Source organism: Acomys minous (assembly GCF_964271855.1).
Source record: "Acomys minous genome assembly, chromosome: 8".
Taxonomy (NCBI): domain Eukaryota; kingdom Metazoa; phylum Chordata; class Mammalia; order Rodentia; family Muridae; genus Acomys; species Acomys minous.
The window spans coordinates 73,045,515-73,067,813 of NC_140489.1; the positions used below are offsets into that span (position 1 = coordinate 73,045,515).

The 22,299-nt window shown below is 41.1% G+C and overlaps 1 protein-coding gene and 1 pseudogene across 2 annotated transcripts in view; both read left to right on the forward strand.

The window, feature by feature from the left end:
* ZNF277 (zinc finger protein 277) overlaps positions 1-16,233 on the forward strand; it is a 116,306-nt gene extending 100,073 nt beyond the window's left edge. Inside the window, exons 8-12 of the mRNA XM_084792381.1 lie at positions 8,325-8,392; positions 10,890-10,986; positions 13,157-13,199; positions 14,477-14,651; positions 15,871-16,233. Of these exons, the coding sequence (XP_084648507.1) occupies positions 8,325-8,392; positions 10,890-10,986; positions 13,157-13,199; positions 14,477-14,651; positions 15,871-16,057 (570 nt within the window). The 3' untranslated portion in view covers positions 16,058-16,233. The remainder of the gene's footprint in view (positions 1-8,324; positions 8,393-10,889; positions 10,987-13,156; positions 13,200-14,476; positions 14,652-15,870) is intronic.
* A 786-nt stretch (positions 16,234-17,019) lies between these two features.
* On the forward strand, positions 17,020-21,416 carry LOC311604119 (ATP synthase subunit O, mitochondrial-like; annotated as a pseudogene). Its single transcript has 2 exons — positions 17,020-17,105; positions 20,780-21,416. The product of its transcript is annotated as an ATP synthase subunit O, mitochondrial-like (transcript).
* The last annotated feature ends 883 nt before the right edge of the window (positions 21,417-22,299 follow it).

Genomic DNA, 22,299 nt, shown 5'->3' on the forward strand with positions numbered 1-22,299 from the left:
ACAAATGTATCTCTAGAATGCAATGCGATAGCAACTATGAAAAACAAACAATATTTCATTTTCTTCATACCATTCCCCATTTATATTACCTGGCGGCTTGAAGCCAAAGGCTTGTGTATTCAGTTGTTAAACACATTTGTTGAACATTGGATGGCTAGGTACTACATAAGCTAATTCTTTAAAAGCAATTTCTTTACTCTTCTCCCATCTCCCTAAATGATCCTTCCTTTGTCCTCAAAATAAAATGTGCATCTGTACCATTGTCTGCCAGCTTATTTTTGAGGTAAGTTTCAGAGAAACTGCTCCATTTTGCTAGGCAAATATTTTTTATTTGTTTGGTAGCCCATGCCAAGGATTTTAAATGTCTTAAATTACAAAGTCTCTCTCCTGTCTCCTGCCTGCTGTGGGTTCATCCTTTGGGGACAAGAAGAGGTACTCAGCTAGAGACAAACTCACTGGAGTTGTTTAGAATCCTGGGAGGGGATGTGGGCAGACATAATGACTAGAGAACAGTACCAGGCCTGCCCGCAGTCTTCCAACTTCTTAGCTATGTATAATGAGGTATACCACCCATCCATAGGAACAGAGTAATTCATTTTACAGAAAGATGAAAGCTCTGATTCGGGTGTTTTCTGAAGCAAGAGTTTTGTTTTATTTGTTTGTTTTTCCCCCTCTCAATACAAGTACATTAAAATCTAAGCCTGTTGATTTGGAAAGGCTGAGTGAATATTATCAGCCACTTCGTATGTGTTGGACAGAAAGCAATATACAGGATCTGTGTTGGAAACCTCTGCTCTAACGTGCACTTTTTATGTTCTAACTCTAGTCATATAATGTGTTAGACTGAAATTCTCTTCAAGGAGTAAGTTTAGCATGTGCTTAAAGATTGACTCTGGGACCTTGCCAAGGTTTACTACAAATGTTTTACAGCCAGCCAAAGGCAAAGGCATCATCTGAGTCCTTCCATCTTCTCTTAAAAGCATTGTCATGACTTACTAGAGGGAATGCTGCTTCAAGGCCCAGCCCACTCCAACATGAAGTGGACTCCAGCACTGGCTGGAGTGTGCAGCTGCTGCAGTAAGCTAGGAAATAATTCTTCCTTCCGGGGCCCTTTTCAACTAATACACAAGAGCTGTGAGTTGGCAGGACGCGGTAGAGCTGGAGTCTTTACCTAGAAGGAAGACTTCAATGAGTCCGCACACTCATATTCTGCTGGAATGTTGTAAGCCATTGCTAACTACCTCTTGATCCCTGAGCATCAAGTAGTGTGGCTGGCTGTCAAGCTGACATTATTTATGAGTGCCAGCTGTCCCTAGGGAGAACATGATGGATGCACTAACCACAGATTTGCTGTAGTAGTTCATGCCTCAAGAGAATGCAGTGGTCTTAGTAAATATGAAATGAAAATGAAATCATATAATATTGACATAAATCCCATTTTAAAAATAACAGCAACTGGCAGAGATCTTTCTATGAGCCACGCACCATCCCAGGTATTTATGTACTGGATCATTTGGCCACCCTCCCAGGACACAGGCAGTAATAGGAAAGCCTTTGTTATAGCTAAAGAAACTAGGGTGTAGGGAGGTTCAGTTACTCCCACACACTCACAAAGCCAGGGTACATTAGTGATCCACTGCATCTGTTGGCTTTAGGTGAGATAGTGCTGGTGCCTTCACTGGATTCTTTAGGTGGAGGGTTTTTGGGTTTTGTTTTTGTTTCTTTTTCTTATTAAATTTTTGTTTTGTTTTGTTTTGATTTTGTTTTTAGAGTCAGGGTATCTCTGTGTTGCCTTGGCTGTCCTGGACTCACTCTGTAGACCAGGCTGGCCTCTAATTCACAGTGATCCCCTTGCCTCTACCTCCCAAGTGCTAGGATTAAACTTAATTCCTTCAACTTAATTCCTTAATTGTCACTCACAAGGTTATTTTTAATTCACTGGTATAGAATTTTGTATATAGATGCAAAATTAAGTTTAATTTTAGAAACAATGGTATAAAATTCAAATGTAAGATTATCCATCATACACACTACATATATTTCTACTCTAATATGAGGTATTGTACACATATAACTCAATTATAATACAAGGTTTACTTCCAATACTTTGAAAGTGCTACTGCAGGCTGTTTAGGATAAATAAGTTATACAAGTTAATTGTTAGTTGACCAAATCATGGTCATATCAATTACTAGTCTATTTTTATCACAAGAATGTGATATCTTAGGTGCAACAGATAAATATCATTCTATAGAAAGATAAGGTAAAGTAGTCAGATAAGGTCTTCAAAAACCTCTGAGACATACAGAATATGGCATTTAAAAATTCTTTTATTATTTTAAAGATTCATTGACAGTGAGACAGGTTAACTCCTGGCAACACCCAGACTACCTCAAAGAGGATGTTGAGCATCAAAGAACCTCCTTAGGGAGATGGCTTCAAATGTGGCGAACAAACAACTTGGCAAAATGTCCTCATTTTTACCAGACAGAATTCTGCTTAAAAAAGGGCAAGTTTTGATGCAGGCAGAGTTGACAGCCAAACTCTGCCAAGACAGGGTAAGCAAGTCCTCAAAAGTTCCTGCCTTACAAATATGCCTGTCAGATATACTGGGCCAGAAGGCTGAAGATGATGCTCCAACGTGTTAGAGTTTTGGGTGACAGCTCAGGTAGCAAACTATCTGTGTCAGCCTCTAATTTGGGAAGCTACTAACCTGTACCCCCTATATACACAGGTAATCAATTTTATTTCTTCTCAAATGTCTGATGGAGTTGAAGACCAGGTAGCTTAGTTTTACAATGAAGCTTAGTTGTTTAGGAGTTAAGAACTTTTTAGGTCTAGACAGTTGTTTTACGTTGATAATGATGAAATATGATAGATATTGATGTACATTCAAAATTTTAGACACACCAAAATAGGAAAGATATTTTCTTCAAGGCTGCCAAATACAAATAGCCAAAACACTAAAAATGCAACATTTATATAATTCTTGATTGTTTCATGGTTCTTCTTGCTGTAGGTAATTTATTGTATATATGTATAATAATAATATATCTTCCCTATATAGTTAAATATTTCCCCTTCCTTCTTTTCAACCTCCATCTCCAAACCTAAGAATGAAAGGTTTTTTTAAAAAAGTGGAACACTTCACAAATTTGCATGTCATCCTTGCACAGGGCCCATGCTAATCTTCTCTGTATCAGTCCAATTTTAGTATCTGTGCTGCCGAAGCGAGCATTAGGCTGAGTTTTTTTGAGAAGTGTTGATTTTGTGATGACCTATTCAAGACAACAGCAAAACCTGTTTTCTAGTAAGAAACCAGAGAGTAAAGCTGGCTTTAATCTGTGCATTATGATTCTGACTAACAAGCATAGTTAGTATTGAAGTAAATGATTAATAAATATAAAAATGATTAAGAAAAGATAAAATGGATTCTGATGCATTAGCATTTTTAATATGATACAAACACTTTTGAACAGGACAAAAGAAAGCAATAAAGACCCTGAGATGTATGACTGCCCTGAATTAAAGAAGTCCAGATACTCAGCCTTAACAATATCCTGTGGGTGCTTAAAGAGTCTGGTAATAAGTAAAAATCATCATAACACTTAGGATATACATACAAGAGACTTTTACAAATAGTATTATTACAACATCAGAGAAAAATTAAAGCCAGTAATTTTTCAGTATCATTACAGTTTTATTTTAGACATGTTAATGAACAATATTTAATGAGAATAAGTCATTAACATGAAGAATAAATTCCCTAAAATTTTACCTAAGTGATAGGTAATGATAAAAACCTTACTTTTTCCAAATAAAAGCAAAAGAAGGAAAGACATCCATGGTTTATTCCTCACGAGGACACGGGCAAATGATAAAGCTGTATTGGTAGTCTGTGCTAAGAATCCCTTCTGTCTGTTTCATGCATTCCACGTACTTTCGAGTGCCTTCTAGACAGCAGAAGACTGAGGCAGAAGGAACCATTTTTCAGATAGGGTGGCTGGTCAGATCTCTACTAGAGTTCAGAGACTGGAATAGGAGGCTGGTGTAAGCACACTTGATGAGAATCTTGTCCAAAATCAGCCTTCAGCCTTCTCTGCGGGGTCTACAAACAGTAGTACAACCATCCACTGTGGAGCTTCTTGCTCCATTTCAAACCCTTCTTGCATCTCCAGGGCATCCTGGATATCCTGGCAAGATGCGCTCTAGCAGTTCACCAAAGATGGCAAAGCCAAGGACAGAGAGGCTGTTTTCAGCTCCCCTCCGGCCTGAGCAAATTGACAAATGTTTTGCCTCTTCTTAGGTGAGATGATTCGCATCTTTAATAGCTTATGTTAGTTTTTGAACCTAACAGACTTGCAGACACATTGAAACTCCTTTGCACAGTCTGGATCATCTACCTCAAATCTTGCTTCTCATCAGCGAAAGACGAGGGTAATTCTTAAGACATGAGGTCTCTCTCTCTTAGTTTCACCATCAGATGTTCCAGCCTTGGGGACAACAAACTGCTTAATGTCACTGGCCTTCAGCCACATAGTCCCAAGGCACTCATGCCTCAAATGCAGAGTTTTGTAAAGAAAACTGTTGTTTTGGTTTTACTATTTGGTCTGTTCCATTTTATTTAATCTTAAAATATACAAAACTACATAGATCTAGGCTCCTCTAGCCTAAAGAGTTTTGATATACTCCTATAAATACTTAACATATAAAGATGTGTGTGTGTGTGTGTGTGTGTGTGTGTGTGTGTGTGTGTGTGTGTGTGTAGGGCGTACTGCTTGAAGGGGATCTGTTCTCTTTTTTCTTCCATCCTCTCACTGCTCACAAGCCATCTGATGCAGAGGTTTGAGGGGGTGTTTTGAACATCTTTACAGACATGCCTTCCAAACTTTGTTTTTCTTCTGTTCTTAGCTTTTCTGACATGATTCATTAGCACAGTGTCTTAATTGGAAGTCATGAGCCTTGTTTTTTTCCATGTTTCCCCCTGTAGCTCTTGTCCATAAGCAAAGTATTTTACAAAGTCTAGACCACTGTCAAGTGCATATTGTTAATCTCCTAATAGACTAATGAAAATAGATTTTCTTCTTGTTTTGGTAAATTTTAAAAGTTGCATTTTGAAGACAAATCAATACAGGTTATAGTGAACACTCAGAAAGCTGCAAAATTATGCTTGAGTTACAAAGTGGGGAAAAAAAATCTGCTTTCCTTTGCCTCAAAGCATTTGTTTGAGCATCATCTGCTCATCTCACATAGTAACATCGCAGACGGCTGCTCCCTGAATGTCCTGTAGCAGTAAACGTGTGGCCATAAACCCCAGCCCAGGGAGACCAAGGATGGCATGAAGTTTTTAATATATTACCAAAATTCGTGCAGAGATCCTGTTTACAGTGTTGAAACCAGACTTGGTGTCCTATAATGAGCTTCAGACACTTATGATGACTTTTGAAAGTGCATTACAGAGTTCAGATTAACTGTCTCTAATGACGGTGTGGTGGATTTCAGCATGTCTGAGTTTATGCTTTGTTTGGCTAATAAGTAATGACAGTTTCAAAGCCTCTCATTAAGCTGATGAATGATAGATTTTCTTGCTCCCTCTAAAGTGTAATGGTGCACATAGTTCTTTGTTTTAGCTAAATGAATCCCTTTATTTTAGGAGGAAGGCATGTCCATAGCTGAGAAAATCTCGGTTGTAGTATTCCAGAAGAAAGGCGCTGAGTGAAAAGGATGGCTGTGCTTACAGCTGGCCAGACTGGGCTTGACCCAACCTCTATCAGCTCTTTGAGAAGATGTCCAGGGGCAGGCCTCCATCGGCTTTGGTATGTGTCTGCTTTGGCAGACTTGAGTGACAGAAGACATGTCATAAAGCAGAAAAACAGTTCAAAGAAGAAATAGAAATTATTAGACCAGGATAGACCACCCTAACTCCTTCTAGAGGGCTTTGCTGACATTGTTACTTGCCACACAAAGGCCCCTAAAAGTGGCACTTATCCACTGACTGTAAAAGATAAAAGGTTTGAATAGATATTGAATACCTATTCATACTCAGGATGTACTTTGTAGACATCATTTAACTACCTCACAAAGTCTTTCTGAAGTAAGATCTAAACTGACCTTAAATTTTCACATTTTTCCAACCTGGTCTATAGAGTGAGTCCAGGACAGCCAATGCTACACAGAGAAACCCTTTTTTTTTTTTTCCTCTTTTTCAGTTACAATTAAAAAAAAAAACAAAAAACTCGATAGGACCTACTATGGGCAGAATCAGAAAATGTAGCCAGGAACAAAGGCCGTGTCTCCTTGGACACTCAAGGGAGGAAATGACAAGCAAATAAAAACACAAGCACACACACAAAACAGTGCCCACGATGCCTCCACATCATGGAGGAATGCTAAGTAGCTTGGAATAGGAGTCTTGTTATTACTTTTTCATTGTTGAGTTATATACATTTATGTAATGAATTTTAATCATTTTCACACCTCGCTCCCTCCCCCCCCCCACGTTCTCTGTCTCTCTCTGTCTCTGTCTCTCTGTCACACACACACACACACACACACACACACACACACACACACAGAACCATTCTTCCTGTCAAGTCTCCCTATCTCATACCTTTCTTTATGTCTTCTTTTTTGTGTAGAGTCTCTTGACTGAGCTTGGGGGATGGGGGCCAGGAGTATTTACTGGAGCAAGGGTAACCTACCAGTGCCTACTACCACTGAAGAAAGTCACAGCTCCTCCTCCAACAACAGTTAATTGCCTCAGTAGGGGTGGGGCCCTCAAGGGCCCCTCCATCAAGCATGATAAAATGCTGGTGTTGTGCTAGGCTTGCACAGATGATCACAGCTACAGTGAGAGTATAACAAGAAGACCAGCCAGGCTGGAGCATCCTGAGGAAGAAAGGGGCAGCAGGCATAAGGATGCAGAAGGAGCCAGAGGAAGCCATGGGAATACAAAAATCCTGGTCAGAACTCTGAACTGGGTTCGAACTATGAAGATACTGGCTGCTGTCTGGGGAACAGACAACAAGAGAACAAGAATGGAAACAGTCTGTACAAGAGTATCCAACTTTCAGGCTGCGAGCAAAAATATACAGCTAAGAGTACAGCCCAAAAATCAGAGACCTCCTTAAAATGTTATGAGATTTGCGTGTGTGTGTGTGTGTGTGTGTGTGTGTGTGTGTGTGTGTGTGTGTGTGTGTGGTGGTTTGGGACTTGGGGAGTTTATTGTTTTCACGCTTTAGGGGTTTTATTTTTGGGTTGGGTTGGGTTGGGTTGGGTTGGGTTGAGTTTTTTGGGTGTTATTTTGTTTTTTATTTTTGTTGTTGTTTTGAATCAAGGTTTCTCTGTGTAGCCATGGCTGTCTTGGAACTTGCTCTGTAGACTAGACTATCCTCTATCCTCTAACTCACAGAGATTCGCTTGCCTCTGCCTCCCCAGTGCTGGGAGATGTTTTTTGTTGGTGCTGTTTTGGTTTCTTTTCCCCCCATATGTATATAGTGTGCATGAGAGCTTGTGTGCATGCACATACATGCAGACACCTGAAGTTGATATTGAACGTCCTCCCCATCACTTTCCACTTTATTGGAACCATTTCTCCCTGAACCCAGGATTCGCCGATTACGCTACTCTTGCTAGCCAGCTGGCCCCAGAGATCCCCTGTCTGCACTTCCCCAGTGCAGGGATTACACGTGACCAACATGCCTCCCTGACATTTATGTAGGTTCTGGGGATCCAAAGTCAGGTTATCACACTTGTCAGCAAATACTTTATCCTCTGAGCCATTTCCTCAACCTCAGGTGGCTGCAGCTGTGGTGGTGGTTGTTACCATTCTGGGGCTAACTGTAACTTCACTGTGTTGTTCTCAAGTGTGAACTCTGTAGATAATAACATCGTTTTGCAATGTCAAAAGAGTGGACTCGCAGCTAGGTGGTATTTCAGAGTCTTTTCTAGGAGCTCTTGGTGGTTTTTGCTAAACAAAATAAAACAATACAGATCCTCAAGGGATTCTAATATATATCCAGGGTTGAAAAACAGTGATTTAAAATTAAGAGGCGGTGGGGGTTGGAAAGAAAGGCATGATTAAAAAGCTACTGCTGTTTCTTTAGAAACAAATACATTTACTATTTGAGCTTTTAGCATTTCAGGATTTAGTCATCTCAATCATGGCAGTGAACTTTTAAATAAATCTAACTTGTACTGCTTCAAAGCCATCTGAGTGGGTTTGTTTTAGTGGTGCTGATATTTAAGTTCTGTGTCTACTTCTCACTTTTTTCTCTCTCTCTTCTCCTTACTCTGTCTAAACTCTCTCTGTTCTCCCTAAAAAGGAATTTGGGAAGTCATGGGAAGAGGTGCAGTCGGAAGATGATCGCGAGTTGCTGGACCTTCAGGAAGAGTAAGGCGTGTCACTGCTGCTGGTTAATTACAGTGTTGAAGAACAGGCAGACAGTTCTTTAATTTGGTCTATAATTAACATTCAAAAGAGAGAGAATAAAAGAAAGTCTCTTTAAACCATGCATCCTTTCATGAAAATGGCAAGATTTTTAAATTAAAATAATTTTCACATAAAAATCCCTAGGATACTTTTGGGTGAGATTGGCTTGGGGTTTTGTTTATTTGTTTTACCTTCTACTTTTTCAGGCAGAGAGCAGGACATACAAATACAGTAATTATGCTAAGAACACGAATATGTATTGTTAGCATCTTAGACAAAACCTGCTGAAGGTACAATAACAGTAAATCTAGAAATCTGATTAAGGCTCTCTGATTTCTTCATATTCCTTTCTACCTTACATAAAAATACCATCAAAGGGAATTTGGATAAAGAAAATAAATTCACACTTTGAATAATCACATATCCTAATACAGTGTTCGACAGTCTATTATTTGATTCTTATATCCATCCTTTGAAGTGGTACCGTTTGAGTCTGGTAGTGACGCTGTGGCACAGATTAGTTAGACAGCCTGTCTCAGATCCCAGTTAGAAAGTGATGGCACCAAAAGAGACATCACATTCCATACATTCAGTGACAGGGATTTCCGCTTGTCTCTGTGCACCCATTTTCTGCTTCTTCCTTAGTAATGAAAACCCTGGTAACTATCAGGGTGCTATATGCCGTGTAAATAAGAGACTTCCGCGGCCTTTCTTGCAGCTACGTGTGGCCGTGTAACTGCACTTTAACTGCAGAGATTTCACTAAATGAAAGTATATTGCAGGGCCCAAAAACAGTATTTCCGTGCTAAAGTATGCATAGCCCTGCTCCTTAAGTTGCTTTCCTCATCACTATACAACCTAAGTACCTGACAAGAGGCAACTGAAGAGAAGGCTTGGTTTGGACTAATGGTTTTGTGGCAGGGCAGTCATGGACGCCAGGGTTCCACCACTGCTGAGGAAGCTTACAACAAAACTCTTGCCATCTTCAGATGAGCAAGAACCTTGGGCCAGAACCTATGCAGTTACAACCCTCTACCTGCCTCCATGGCCCTCAGTTGGCCAACTAAGGTCCCACATCTAAAAGGTCCCACAACTCCAAAAACAGCTTAAACTAGGGCTGTGAGCTACCCGACATGGGTGCTGGGAACCAGACTCAAGTCTTCTATGAAAGCAGTACATGCTCTGAACCACTGAGCCATCTCCTCAGTTACTGCTTTTCAGTCAGAAATTGAGTTGATCTTCAAAGTTATAGCAGATAACTTCTTTTTTTTTTTTTGTACCACATTTTTCTTCATTTATTAATTTATTCTTATTACATCTCAATGGTTATCCCATCCCTTGTATCCTCCCATTCTTCCCTCCCTCCCATTTTCCCCTTATTCCCCTCCCCTGTGACTGTTCCTGAGGGGGATTACCTCCCTCTGTATATGCTCATAGGGTATCAACTCTCTCTAACATAACAAAGTTATAGATTTTTAATGTGCCACGAGAAATTCTCCCTTGTTCTAATTTAAATGTGTATTTCCTTATCATCACAATTCTTCCCTACTGGCAGTGTTTCTATCTGGATAACAGGAGGAAGTTGGGAATGTCTCAAGACATAAATGTATAGAATTAGAGGAAGTAGTAAAAAGTATCCTGTATGCATTTTTGAAGACTCACTTGTTTGTGTGTGTGTGCACACTTGTGTTTGTGGATGGGTATAACTGCATGAGCTCGGAAGCCAGAATAGAGCACTGGGTAGCCTCCTCCTGTTACTCAGGCAGACTTTCTCCATGAACCTGCCTGGGGCTGTGTTTTCTAGGCTACATTGAAATTCAGCAAGCTCAATTGATTCTCCTGTCTATACCTCCTTCAAAGATGGGGTTACAGACTTATGTGGGAACTCTGCTCTACATGGGGATCTCAGCTCTAGTCCACACGATTGTGAGTCAGGCACTCCACCTCTGAGCCACCTCTCCAGCTCCAGTCTGCCTTCCGAGCTACCATGAGATATAACATTTCCCCATTTAAAATAATCAGTGTTTCACTCTTAAAATATATGTGTAGACTGTGTAAAACTATGCCGTCCACCATGGGGAAGCCTATTCCCAGCATCTCAGCTTACACCCTGTGCACTTAGTGCTCCAAGTTAATGGAGAGCATCCCGTGTCTTGATAGGGGGCCTTTTTGAGTCAAACTCCAGAAAATATCACACCACTTCCGGTCTCTCCAGCCACTGTTCAAAAGATGACAAACAAAGAAAGTGGGGCAGCACTTACTGGCTGTTTCTAGTCAACTCATGCTTGGAATTTCAGACATTGTATCTGAAAGTCATAAAGGGATGTAACAGTTTTTACCAAAATGTCAGACTCAAAGATTGGTGTTTGCTAGGAAAGATACACCAGTGTGGTGTCGCCATGTTGTCCATCTCTAGGGAAATGATGGCCATGTTTTCTGTCTTCTGTTTTTAACCTAGTGACTGGTCCGATTGGCAGGAGTACCCTGTCTCTGCTGTCTGTCTATTTTGTGAAAAGCAAGAGGAGACAATAGATAAATTGTATGTGCACATGAAGGTGAGTGCTTTTATCTTTGTTTGATTTGTTTTGTTTTGACAGTGTGGAGCTGGGGGTCTTTGGATCCTCATTTACTCACTGTGATGGTTTATGCTTGTTGTGGAGTTGATGGAACCTGAAATAGCCTAGGAGAGGAGCCTCTGAGCATGTGTGAGGACCTTCTTTGATTAAGCTCATTTAGGTAGCTCACTTCCCTAAACGTGGACAGCACCACTCCATCAACTGGGTCCAGAACAGTCAGGAGAAAGAACTGAGCAGCACTATTTGTCACTCTCAGCTTCATCCTTTCTCCTTGAAGGTTTGCTATGGTGTTACTGTTGTTTTTGTTATGTGTCCTTGTCGTTTGTCAAGGTATGTTAAATCTCAGTGTGGAAACAGGCAAGAAACTAAAACACACATCCTCTAATCATTACTCCATCCCTGAAAGTGCACTGGACAAAGAAGAGATAGGCCAGGCCCATTGAGGAGAAGGGAGCATGGTGCAGTATGGAGGACAGTCAGTTGGACCTGAGCTGGCTGCTAGCTTAGATGCCACAGGTCTCTGCTTCCACTCTTGAGGTGCTTCCCTCACAATTCTAGCTCAGGACCTCAGAGATCTGCAGCCACAGTGACAGTATCCAAATGTAGAGGCTTCTGGGGTCTTTTTTCCTGTTGTTCCTATATTTTTGACTAGGATAGAAAGACCAGAGGACTGGCTATTTGCAAAGGTCCAAAGAGGAACTGGACATAGTGTGAGCTTAGAGCCACTTCAGCAACCAGAGACGAGAAAGAAGAAATGTGGAGCAGTCCTGGTCTGCTTTGCCCTCCGAGTGTCATGTTTATATTAAGGTGAAGCTTGAAGCTGGTGATTCTGAAACTTTCTTCACCACAGTATATCCAAAAGATGCTCCCTATGTGTTGCTCTGCCCCTTGGCTGGATGCTGGGCTAAAAAAAAAAAATATCTACTCAAATATGACCGTATCACAACAACTCGGGGATAATGATAATAATAATGGAATAGTTCAGCTGGGCGTGGTGGCACAGGCCTTTAATTCCAGAACTCAGGAGGCACTGGCAGGAGGATTTCTGTAAATTTGAGGCCAAAGCCAGAGCTATTACACAGAGAAACCCTGTCTCGAAAAACTAATAATAATAATAACAACAACAACAGTAATAATAATAATAATAATAAAATGTTTCTGAGGAGCTCTGACATTCTCTCCCTGTCTTCTCAGCTATGTCTGTCTATAGTTGTCATCTCTTTTTCACTCACCTTCACTCCTCCTCATTCAGAAGCTCTGTTCTTAGTTCAGCACAGTAAGGACCTAGGCAGAGCTAGGAACACGATGGGCACATATTTTTATGAATCTGTATGTCTATAATATGCTGCTAATAAGATAGATATATGGAGATTTATAGATATATCATCGTATAGGAATGACCTTGGTATCCCCGCAAGGGTCACTGATGCTGCTCAGTTACTCTCCGTGGTAGCATGTCATGAACTCCTGGCCATCCTGCATCCAGTGGTACTGCACAAAATGCTGCCACAGGGAACTGGATGGTTTTTCTGTGAGGTGGTAAGTTTGAACATTTACAAGGACAACTGGAGAAAGGAGAAAGCAGAATACATAAGTCTCTATATTGTGGCAGTCCGAAGAAAGCATGGCAGGATGAGTAGATGGAAGTCAAGAACAACCTTGGCTGAAAAATAAGCCCCATGCTATATGTTGTTTATTGTATATATGTGAATAATATAAATGTATATGTAAGCATTAATTAATTTAGAAAACAACAACAACTAAATAAATAAGTAAGCCCCACAAACTTGACTGTGTAAAACATTACTTGCTGTAGTCCAGATGCCCTGCATACTACAATCTACAGTCACAATTTACCACACACTTTTATCAGGCTAGGTATTTCAGACATGATAAAAGCTGCGTCAATAAGCTGTAACTAATTAAAGCGTTTTAACTGATTGGTGCCTTGGACTGTGCTTTAAAGAACTGCTGACCATGGAGGGAGGTGGTTAGAATTAGAAGGTTTCAGAAGCAGAAGATGTTGAACTCAGAAGAAGTGCTGCTTCTAACGTATTCAAGCCCCAGTGAATCAGATGTCTGTTTATAGCTTTAGCCTGAAAGATAACATAATTCATATGCTTACAAATATATTCCTTCCCTTTTTCAGGACACACATGAGTTTGATCTCCTCAGAATAAAGTCAGAGCATGGTAAGTTTGGTTGGGATGTTGTTTTCCATGACGCTACGCTTTTATGACCCATCCTGTCAGGGAGGCCCTGTGTCCTTTAGCTGTGACTGGGGGCTGCAGGCACACACTCCATCTCTGTGCGGACATTCCTGTGAGAACTCACTGGAGCAGTGGTTCTCGGCTGTTCTGAACTATAATGTTCAAATGTTTATTTTTTCATAATTCCACATACTTTCTTCTACATATATGAGTGCTTAATAAAATGCAAGAAGCCAGCAGAAAGAAAGAGCACAGGTGGTTTGAGGCTTAGGATATTTTTAATTATAATGTATTTATTTGTTTTGTTTTTGAGACAGGGATTCATTCACTATGCAGCTCTGGCTGACCTAGACTTGCTATGCAGATCAGGCCAGCTTCAAACACACAAAGATCTGCCTGCCTTTGCTTTCTGAGTACTGTGATCAAAGGCATGCACTACCACACCCAGAGAAGAGCTCAGATTCTTGAAGTCAGACTACAGTGTTGTTCCGACTCCCGCACTTACTGTGTATATGACACTAGACCTCAGGGCATAAAGTAGTGAAGCGTATGTTCAGAAATACCTGTTGCAGTGCTTTGCTGGGCTTGGCAGAATAGCTGCTGTTGGTTATTACAGATGTGATCAACTATACCACTCTCAGGGTGACTGCCATGTTAGAAATGTTGAGACATCACTTTCTAATTTCCTAGTGGATCTAATATATTGAAAAGCTCCTGTCTCCCTTTTCAATACACTGACTACTTCCCTGGGCACCTGGATATGACATTGCTTTGCTGCTATATAGATGTGCATAGATGTTGCACTAATTGGTTTATTAGTCAAGACCATAGGCTGCAGAACCACCAGCTTGGTGTGAGATTGTGGCTCCACCATTTCCCAGATGTGAAAGCTTGGACAGTTTCCTAATGAGTAATGTTACTATAATGATTCTACCCGTGTGATGATGTTTGGAGATTAAAAGGCGGTTAGCATAGACTGTACCATAGAAGCCCTATATTGGTGTCCACTCTGATTATCCCATGTTTTCAGGTTGGTTAGTTAGGATAAGTGTCTCTTGTAAGATATTACAACAAAAGATTTTTAATGTTTTCAACATAAAAATGTTAAGTATTGTGCAATTATAGATCTTAAGACATTACATGATAGCACACAAATATTTTAAGTTTTCATATACAGTTTAAAATAAATTTAAATTTTTTAAGGAAATAAATTAATGACAATACAGAAATAATGCTGAAGGTTGTCTAATGATTTTCAGGATTGAATTTCTATCAGCAAGTGAAGCTGGTCAATTTCATTCGAAGGCAGGTTCACCAGTGCAGGTGCTACAGCTGCCATGTGAAGTTCAAATCCAAAACAGACTTAAGGACGCACATGGAAGAAGCTAAACACACCTCACTACTTCCTGACAGAAAGACCTGGGATCAACTGGAGTAAGTCTTGTTGAGCTAAAGTGACCCTCTGTGCTCCACCCTCACTGTTGTGTCCCTTTATTCAACTTCTTTAAATGTATCCAAACGTATGAACTGAACTACAGGTTATAAGTTTATGTTCTTACATATAAACCTGTACATTTTATAAAGCTTATATAACTTACAAACACATGAAACCATTTTGGATTTTCAGTTGGCTAGTCATGCATTGCTTGGTGTAGAAGTAGATACTGACTTTGTAATTATATTTTACAAGCAAAATATTTCAAGCACCTTTATATATCTGATGCTCTTCTATTCCATCTTTTTTAATGGCTGCCAGATGTGCCATTGGGTAGTATACCCTTATTATGTCACTTATTTTCTTGCTATTATAAGTAGTAATTATAAGTAGTAATAAAATGAATAGCTCTATGCCTGTATTTGTGTGCTTATCTAACTGTATCATTCAGATAAAAAATTAGTATGTCAGTGGCATACATATCATAGAGCTTATGGCGGACATTTTCCATATTGCACTTCAAAACATATGGACTTTTTAAAATAAGTGATGTCAGATTTCCCAAATATCATTTGCCGTCTGTGATGGTTCTCACATCATTCTTGTTAACTTCAGGGGAAGGAGTGGGATGCTAGCTACCTAAACATTCAACGGCCTCAGAGGATATTAAATTGGGTCTCTAATGAACTCTAGCAAAACAGAAACAAACAAACAAAACTCTAGTTTTCCTTGTTTGGAAAACTTCCAACTTATGAGGGCCAATGTCGGCCCTCTGTTGAACTGGTGCCTTGTCCTTAGTTCTTATAGAGATCAGAAACAAATGAACCAGTAATGATTATGTTTTTGTTGGCTATTTGAAATTTTTACTTTTGGGGGAAAAAAACCTGTTTTGGCCCTGGTTAACACTTTGGAAGGACTTGACTTTGAGTAAATGAAGGAGGTGCTGTTTTTAGCTAATAACAGAACTTGAGCAAGATGCCTGTCCCGATAGTATTTCTTATCATGACAGATGAGTGGCCCACTAGCAAGACTGGATCCCAGGAGCCTAATGTCAGACAGGACGGGTCAGAGGAAAAACAACAGATTTGTCCACAGCACAGCTGTGAAAGTGTCAGTGAGGGGACACAGCAAAACTGGCATCGTGTGCACCCAGCTGCTTAGATGTCTTTCAGGAACTTTACTAATTTGGTTATTCGGTGTACCTGTCCTTGTTTACAGGTATTATTTCCCCACCTATGAGAACGACACTCTTCTGTGTACGCTGTCCGACAGTGAAAGTGACTTAACAGATCAAAAGCAAACGGAAAATGTTCCCATCATCAGTGAAGACACATCCAAGCTGTGCGCTTTGAAACAGAGCAGTGTTTTAAACCAATTGCTACTCCAAGAATCCTTGGAAAACTAGGAGAAACTGCTGCAGACACAATGTTGCATGGTTTTCTCCTGTGACACAGAAAGAAAAGAGGACTTCAGATTTCATCATCAATACAGCATTGTTCATTGGTGAAATCATGGTTGTTGTTCTTAATGAAATTTTTTTCAAGAAATGAAGAAAAATAAAATGTCATTTTTATATTTGGACTGGGAAATTTTATTATATGGTTATCTTAAATAATTTCATTTCATAAATGTGTGATTATGCACAGTAAGGGGATGTAAAAGTCACAAATGAACATTCAAATGTATAAACCGGATTTTAACCACTAGTTTTAGCCTCCTTCCTACAGGCGTCTGTCACCCATCAAGTCACAAGTTTCAATGTGATTTCTATACTAAATTGGTAACCTATGAATGTATGATTAACAGACTCACAGAGACAAAGAAAGATGGTCAGAGCTAAGGATGATGAACAAATTAGACTATTTAAAAATAATTCAAATGATTGTATTACAGTGTTGCTGTTTTCTGTTTCCAGCCCCATAGAAATGGGCACAGTGTAATTATACTCACTCTTCCCCAAAATGTATATGTACTTATTTATATGTTTTCCATACTATAATAGTAATAGTAACAAAGATAAGGATCACTGTCCATGAACGTAACTGCAGTGGCATTACAACACCTAATAAAGTTAAACGGAACTTTTCTATGTCATTTTCAGGTTTCCCAAGTGGTCTCAAAAATGTCTTCTTACAGTAGTATCAGCCGTGAGACTTATAATATATGACCTCTTACAAGATGCACTCAAGGAAACAAAAATCATTTTTGTGGGTTTCTACCAGAAATGAATAGCCTGGATAACATAACCACCGTTCAAACCTAAGTTAACTGAGAATCTACAAAATAATTGGCCTTTGTTCTTATAAAAAAAAATGGTCAAGGTCATAAGAAACAAAAGCTAAAATGCTATTCCACATTTAAGGGTAGATGGATGCGGGACCAGGAAATGAGTGTCTGCCTTCCCATGAAAGGCTGTGGAACCGTGGGAAATGTTTGGCAGGCTTCTGTAAACAGTATGGCATTTGCCTTAGTTACTTTTCTTGCTGTGATCAAAGCCTGACAAAAAGCAGATTAAGGGAAGAGGGACTTGTTTTGGCTCATGGTTTTGGAGGAAGAGCTCATGAGGTGGAGAAAGCACAGCAGGAACGGCAGGAGGTGGCTGATGGTGCTGAAGCTGGTGAGGAATGCTTTTTCCTTTTTAAGTTAATCTGAGACCCCAGCCCATGCAATGGCCTCTATGCTTAATGTGTAAGACATTACAGTATAAGGAATATAAAGTGAAACCAGTAAGTTACATGTGGTCAATGTGGCTTTTTCAGACCCCTCATGGGTCTTATAGTATATAGCAATTCATATTTCCTCCCATTGTGTCTGTTGGGGGTGGGGGTTGGCAGTTATGGACGTGTGCATGTAAGTACATGTGTAGGATACACAGCTAATGTTTGAAGGTATCATTCCTGGGGAGCCATCTACCTGGTTTTTTTAAGAAAGAATAAGTCAGTGGGACCAGGGACTCACCAGTTCACCTAAGCTGATGGCTAGCAAGCCACAGGGATGCTCCTGAACCCACCTCCTCATGGATGGGATTACAAACATATGCCACTATGCCTGGTTCTTTATGTGAGTCACGGGTAGAACTCAATCCTGTGTGTGCGTAGTAAGTACTTCACCAACTGAGCAATCCCCCCAGCCCCGCATTTCCTCCTTTGAAATGCCACTGTTTTCTTAAACTGGTTCCTCTGTCTCACTTTCTGCACTGAGATACCTTAAGCCATATGATTTAGCATGTTCTATCACTCATTTGTCCTACCATGCTGCTTTGAATAGCAATGGCCCCATAGACTCGTGAATTTGAATGCTTGGCTCATAGGGAATTGCACTCTTAGGTATGGCCCTGTTGGAGGAAGTGCGTCTGTCACTGTGGAGGTGGGCTTTGAGGTCTCAGATGCTCAAGCTAGTCCTAGTGGGGCAGTCTTCCTCCAGCTGCCTACAAACCAAAATACAGAGCTCTCAGCTCCTTCTCCAGCACCATGTCTGCCTGGATGCTGCCATGCTCCCCACCATGATGATAACGGACTGAGCCTCTGGAACTGTAAGCCAGCCCCAATTAAATGGTTTCCTTTATAAGAGTTGCCATGGTCATGGTGTCTCATCTCAGCAATAAAACCCTAAGACTCCTGCTAATTGTTAGATCTAAAGGTGTCATTAAATTTGGATCCAAAAAGGGTTTGCAAGACTTCTTCGTAGAAAGTACTGAGTTCCTCCTGCCGTGTTAAGCATCAGGCATGTCCGATGTGCCATTAGCAGAGAAGTTAAACTTGAGTGACTGGTTGCAACAAGGAGGGCTGGTAGTGTTGTTTAGGAGGCTGAAGCAGGAAGAGCTGGGGAGTCTGGGAGTTTGAGGTCAGTCTGGCCACACAGCAAGACAATATTCCACTCCTTCCCAGCTAAAATATATTCATTACCATCAGCTATCATTAGCCTGATAAGTTATACAGTTCCCCTTCTATCTTTCATCTGTTCTTTGTAGTTTCCTTAGTAATTTTTGCCTAAATATTTTTAGAGGTAAGACAGAAAGGTAGTTTTCTAATTCTGTTCTTCTTTTACAAGTGGGGCCAATACATATGTATGCTATACAGTACTGGCTTCCGAGGTCCTAGGCTTCCATGGTTAATGGCAGCCTGTGTGGGAATATGTTGCCTGGATTTGTAAGTCACATCTGCTCTTACCGTATCTTTACACACCCACACATCAAGTTCTGCAGATAGATACCCATGTAGGCTTTTCATGAGAACCAAGCAAAGAAGTGGGTGCACGTGTTGCGAAATGCCTAAGTAAAGGACAAATTAAGTTAAATTGTCCTAAAAAACAAAGGTTAAAAAGAAAATGTTCTGTCTCGAGAACACTGTCTCTAGGAAACAGACTTGCTGGGGAAGTCAAACAGTGTCTGCAGTGTTCTCTAGATTGTCCTTCAGCTTAAAACAGGAGCAAATGGATGCAAGTAAAACACCAAGAATAGCAAGCTTCAGGAGGAGAAAGCTTTGGGGCTGAGAAAAGTATTGCCTTGGGAAACAAATCAGATGTCAAGAAAAAGTGAGACCTAAGGAAAGTCAGCCACTGGAAGAGAAAGAAGCTCTTAGGGCTTAAGTCATAAGGTGTTATTTTGGGGGTAGATGGGTCTACTTAAGAATCAAAGGAGTAACTTAAACCCAATCAAATCTAGTAATAGAAGCAAAATCCCAGCTAGTCACAGTGGCTCTCTGAGGGGCCAAGGAGCGTTGGAGAGCGCTTTTAAAAACAGACTGATAGCTGGATGTGGAAGCACAGCTATAATCCCAGCACTTGGGAGGCAGAGGTAGGAGGATCACAAATTCAAGGTCAGCCTGGATATGTAATAAGATTGTCAAAAAACCAGAAACAGAATGGAAAGATGGTTCAGTAGTTAACAGCACTTGCTGCTCTTGTAAAGAACACAAAATCTGTTCCTATATCAAATCAATCAGATGAGAGAGAGGAGAGAGAGAGAGAGAGAGAGAGAGAGAGAGAGAGAGAGAGAGAGAGAGAGAGAGAGAGAGAGAGAGAGAGAGGGAGAGGAGGGAGAGAGGGAGAGAGAGAAACAGCAATAACCACCAGACAGGGACAAGAAGCTGCTTGAGGTTTTAATGAGTTTGTAAGTGTCACTCCAATTAAAGATAGAGACATGAGTGCTGCTGAGTCCAGGGGAAACAGACCTGAGAAAGCTTTGGAATTACGATTCAAAAGGAAGACAACAAGGAAGGGAAATAACAGAAGGAACCAGACAGGATAAATGAGATCCAACCCTGGATTGGAATATACAGAGGAGATCTCATTCATGTAGGAGTGGGGGGAGGATGCACTGTGAACAAAACAGCACTGCCGTGGTAGATTGTTGACCTCTTGCTTAGAAAGAAGGTCTCACCCCTGTTCAGCATTGAAGTTAGCAGCTAAGCCTAACGCACAGAAATCAAAGATGGAGAGTGTGGGAAAGGAGACAAGACTCCTTTGCATGAGAGAGAAAAACCCATTACTTAATATGGTTGCTTTATCTGCCCCTTTCTTACTCCTACAAAGGAGAGGGATGTGTTTTCCAATTGTGAATTTGGAGACCAGAAACCAGGTACTTGTGTCTCAGCCCCTTCCACCTTCATGACCTGCCTGTCTACAAAAAGAACACATCCTGTTCTGCAGCCGCATTGTGCAAACTTTAGAGTGCAGGCTTCATGGAACATTATATGTAATGGTGTGCAAAGATCCAAGCAAATGGAAGGTCCAAAGTGAGGAACTTCCCTTGCCCACAGCTGTAAGCCATTTCCTTCAGTAACATCTTAATTTGCAATAAATATAATTTTTCATCTCACCTTACTTGACCAAATCAGCAGACCCTTCCAAAATAGGCACAGCTTATCTGAGATGGCTGATATGGCCAGCATTCTTAGAAAACCACTTCTTAGAGAAGTGATATTAAACGCATTAACCCTAGTCAGTCAGTCAGAAGCAACATAGGTTTACTTCCACAAACACTAAGGGGGCGCAGTAAAGCCAGAGAATTGGTGGCTGGGGACATCACTGTTGAATTAAATGGACATAGACCCTTGGAAGGAGCAACAGCACCAGTCTTGGTTAATTTTATCAGAAGCTGACTTTGAAATAAAAATGTACTTACCAGAGCCGCCCAGGAAAAATGGCCGCCTCATCAGTGTCCTGGCTTCAGTACATCTGTGGTCAGGCCCTTTATCAAGCTAGTGAGAAGCCCCGTTCAGATATATGCCATTGAAGGTCGCTATGCCACTGTGCTTTATTCCGCAGCATCTAATCAGAATAAGTTGGAGCAAGTAGAAAAGGAGTTGCTGCGGGTGGGATAACTCCCGAATGATCCCAAGGCATCTCTTGCTATTCTAAATCCCTACATCAAACGCTCTGTCAAAGGGGAAAGCCTGAAGGACATCACAGCAAAGGAGAAGTCTTCTCCACTAATGGCCAACCTCATGAATTTACTTGCTGAAAACGATCGTCTAAGCAACACCCAGGAAGTCATCTCTGCCTTTCCCACCATGAGGAGTGTTCACCGTGGGGAAGTGCCGTGCACAGTGACCACAGCATCTCCTTTAGAAGAAGCGATTTTCTCAGAGTTAAAGACAGTGATGAAGAGCTTCCTGGGTCAAGGGCAGACACTGAAATTGGAGGTTAAGACTGACCTGTCAGTTATGGGTGGGATGATTGTCCGAATTGGGGAGAAGTATGTTGATAAGTCTGCAAAGAGCAAGATTCAGAAGCTCAGCCAGGCCATAGGGGAGATGCTCTGAGAGGCTTGCACAGCTCTCATTCTCAGAGCAACACTAAAATGCTTCCTGAACAGAAAAATAAAAACGTAAGTACCAGCTGTTTCTATAAGAGGTAACCAGAGGAAGTGCCCATTTAGGAAGCGAATACCTGGAAATGGAAAAGATTACCACTGTGGGAGCTGGTGCTCAACCTCACTGAGGACTTCAGGGAGAATGAATAGCTTTAGATTTGCCCTCTCACCTACGGCCACCACCACCAAGGAACAAAAAGCACTACCACCAACTCATTGATCTTGAGCCCAGGAGCACTGTATCCCTAGCTTCTCCATGGACCTTGCTTGTTGATCTAATGCCTTGAAGGGGCTATAGACAGTCCTACAGACAGAGGAAGCTATAATGAAAGGGCGGAGGGGAGCCAGGAAAGGGGGGAAGATGTGGGTAAGGCCAGACCTAACTGTAGCTTAGCAGCTCTCCCAGCTTTTTCATGTATTACCTCACTTGTCACCTTGGAACACAGTATTGTGAGATTTCTAAATGGAAATTCTTTATTTTCATCTGCATGAGTGGGTGGGTAGGTGGGTGGGTGTGCCCACAGAAGCCAGAGGAAAACATCAGGGGTGTTTTTCTATCTCCACCAATCTGCCTTGAGACAGGGTCTCTCTCTGAACCTAGAGCTGGCTAGCAGCCAGCAGGACCCAGTGCCGCTATTGCTCTTCTTCACATAGTGCTGGAATCACAGGCACAGGGACGCCAGGAGCAGGTTTTTCACATGGGTGCTGGGACCCAAATTCAGGTCCTGATACTTGCATAGCAAGCACTCTTGCCCATTGAGCCCTCTCACCAGTGCTCTAAGTAGAATTCTTGTCTCCATCAAAGACAGAGAACTAGAGAGATGAGGACTTGC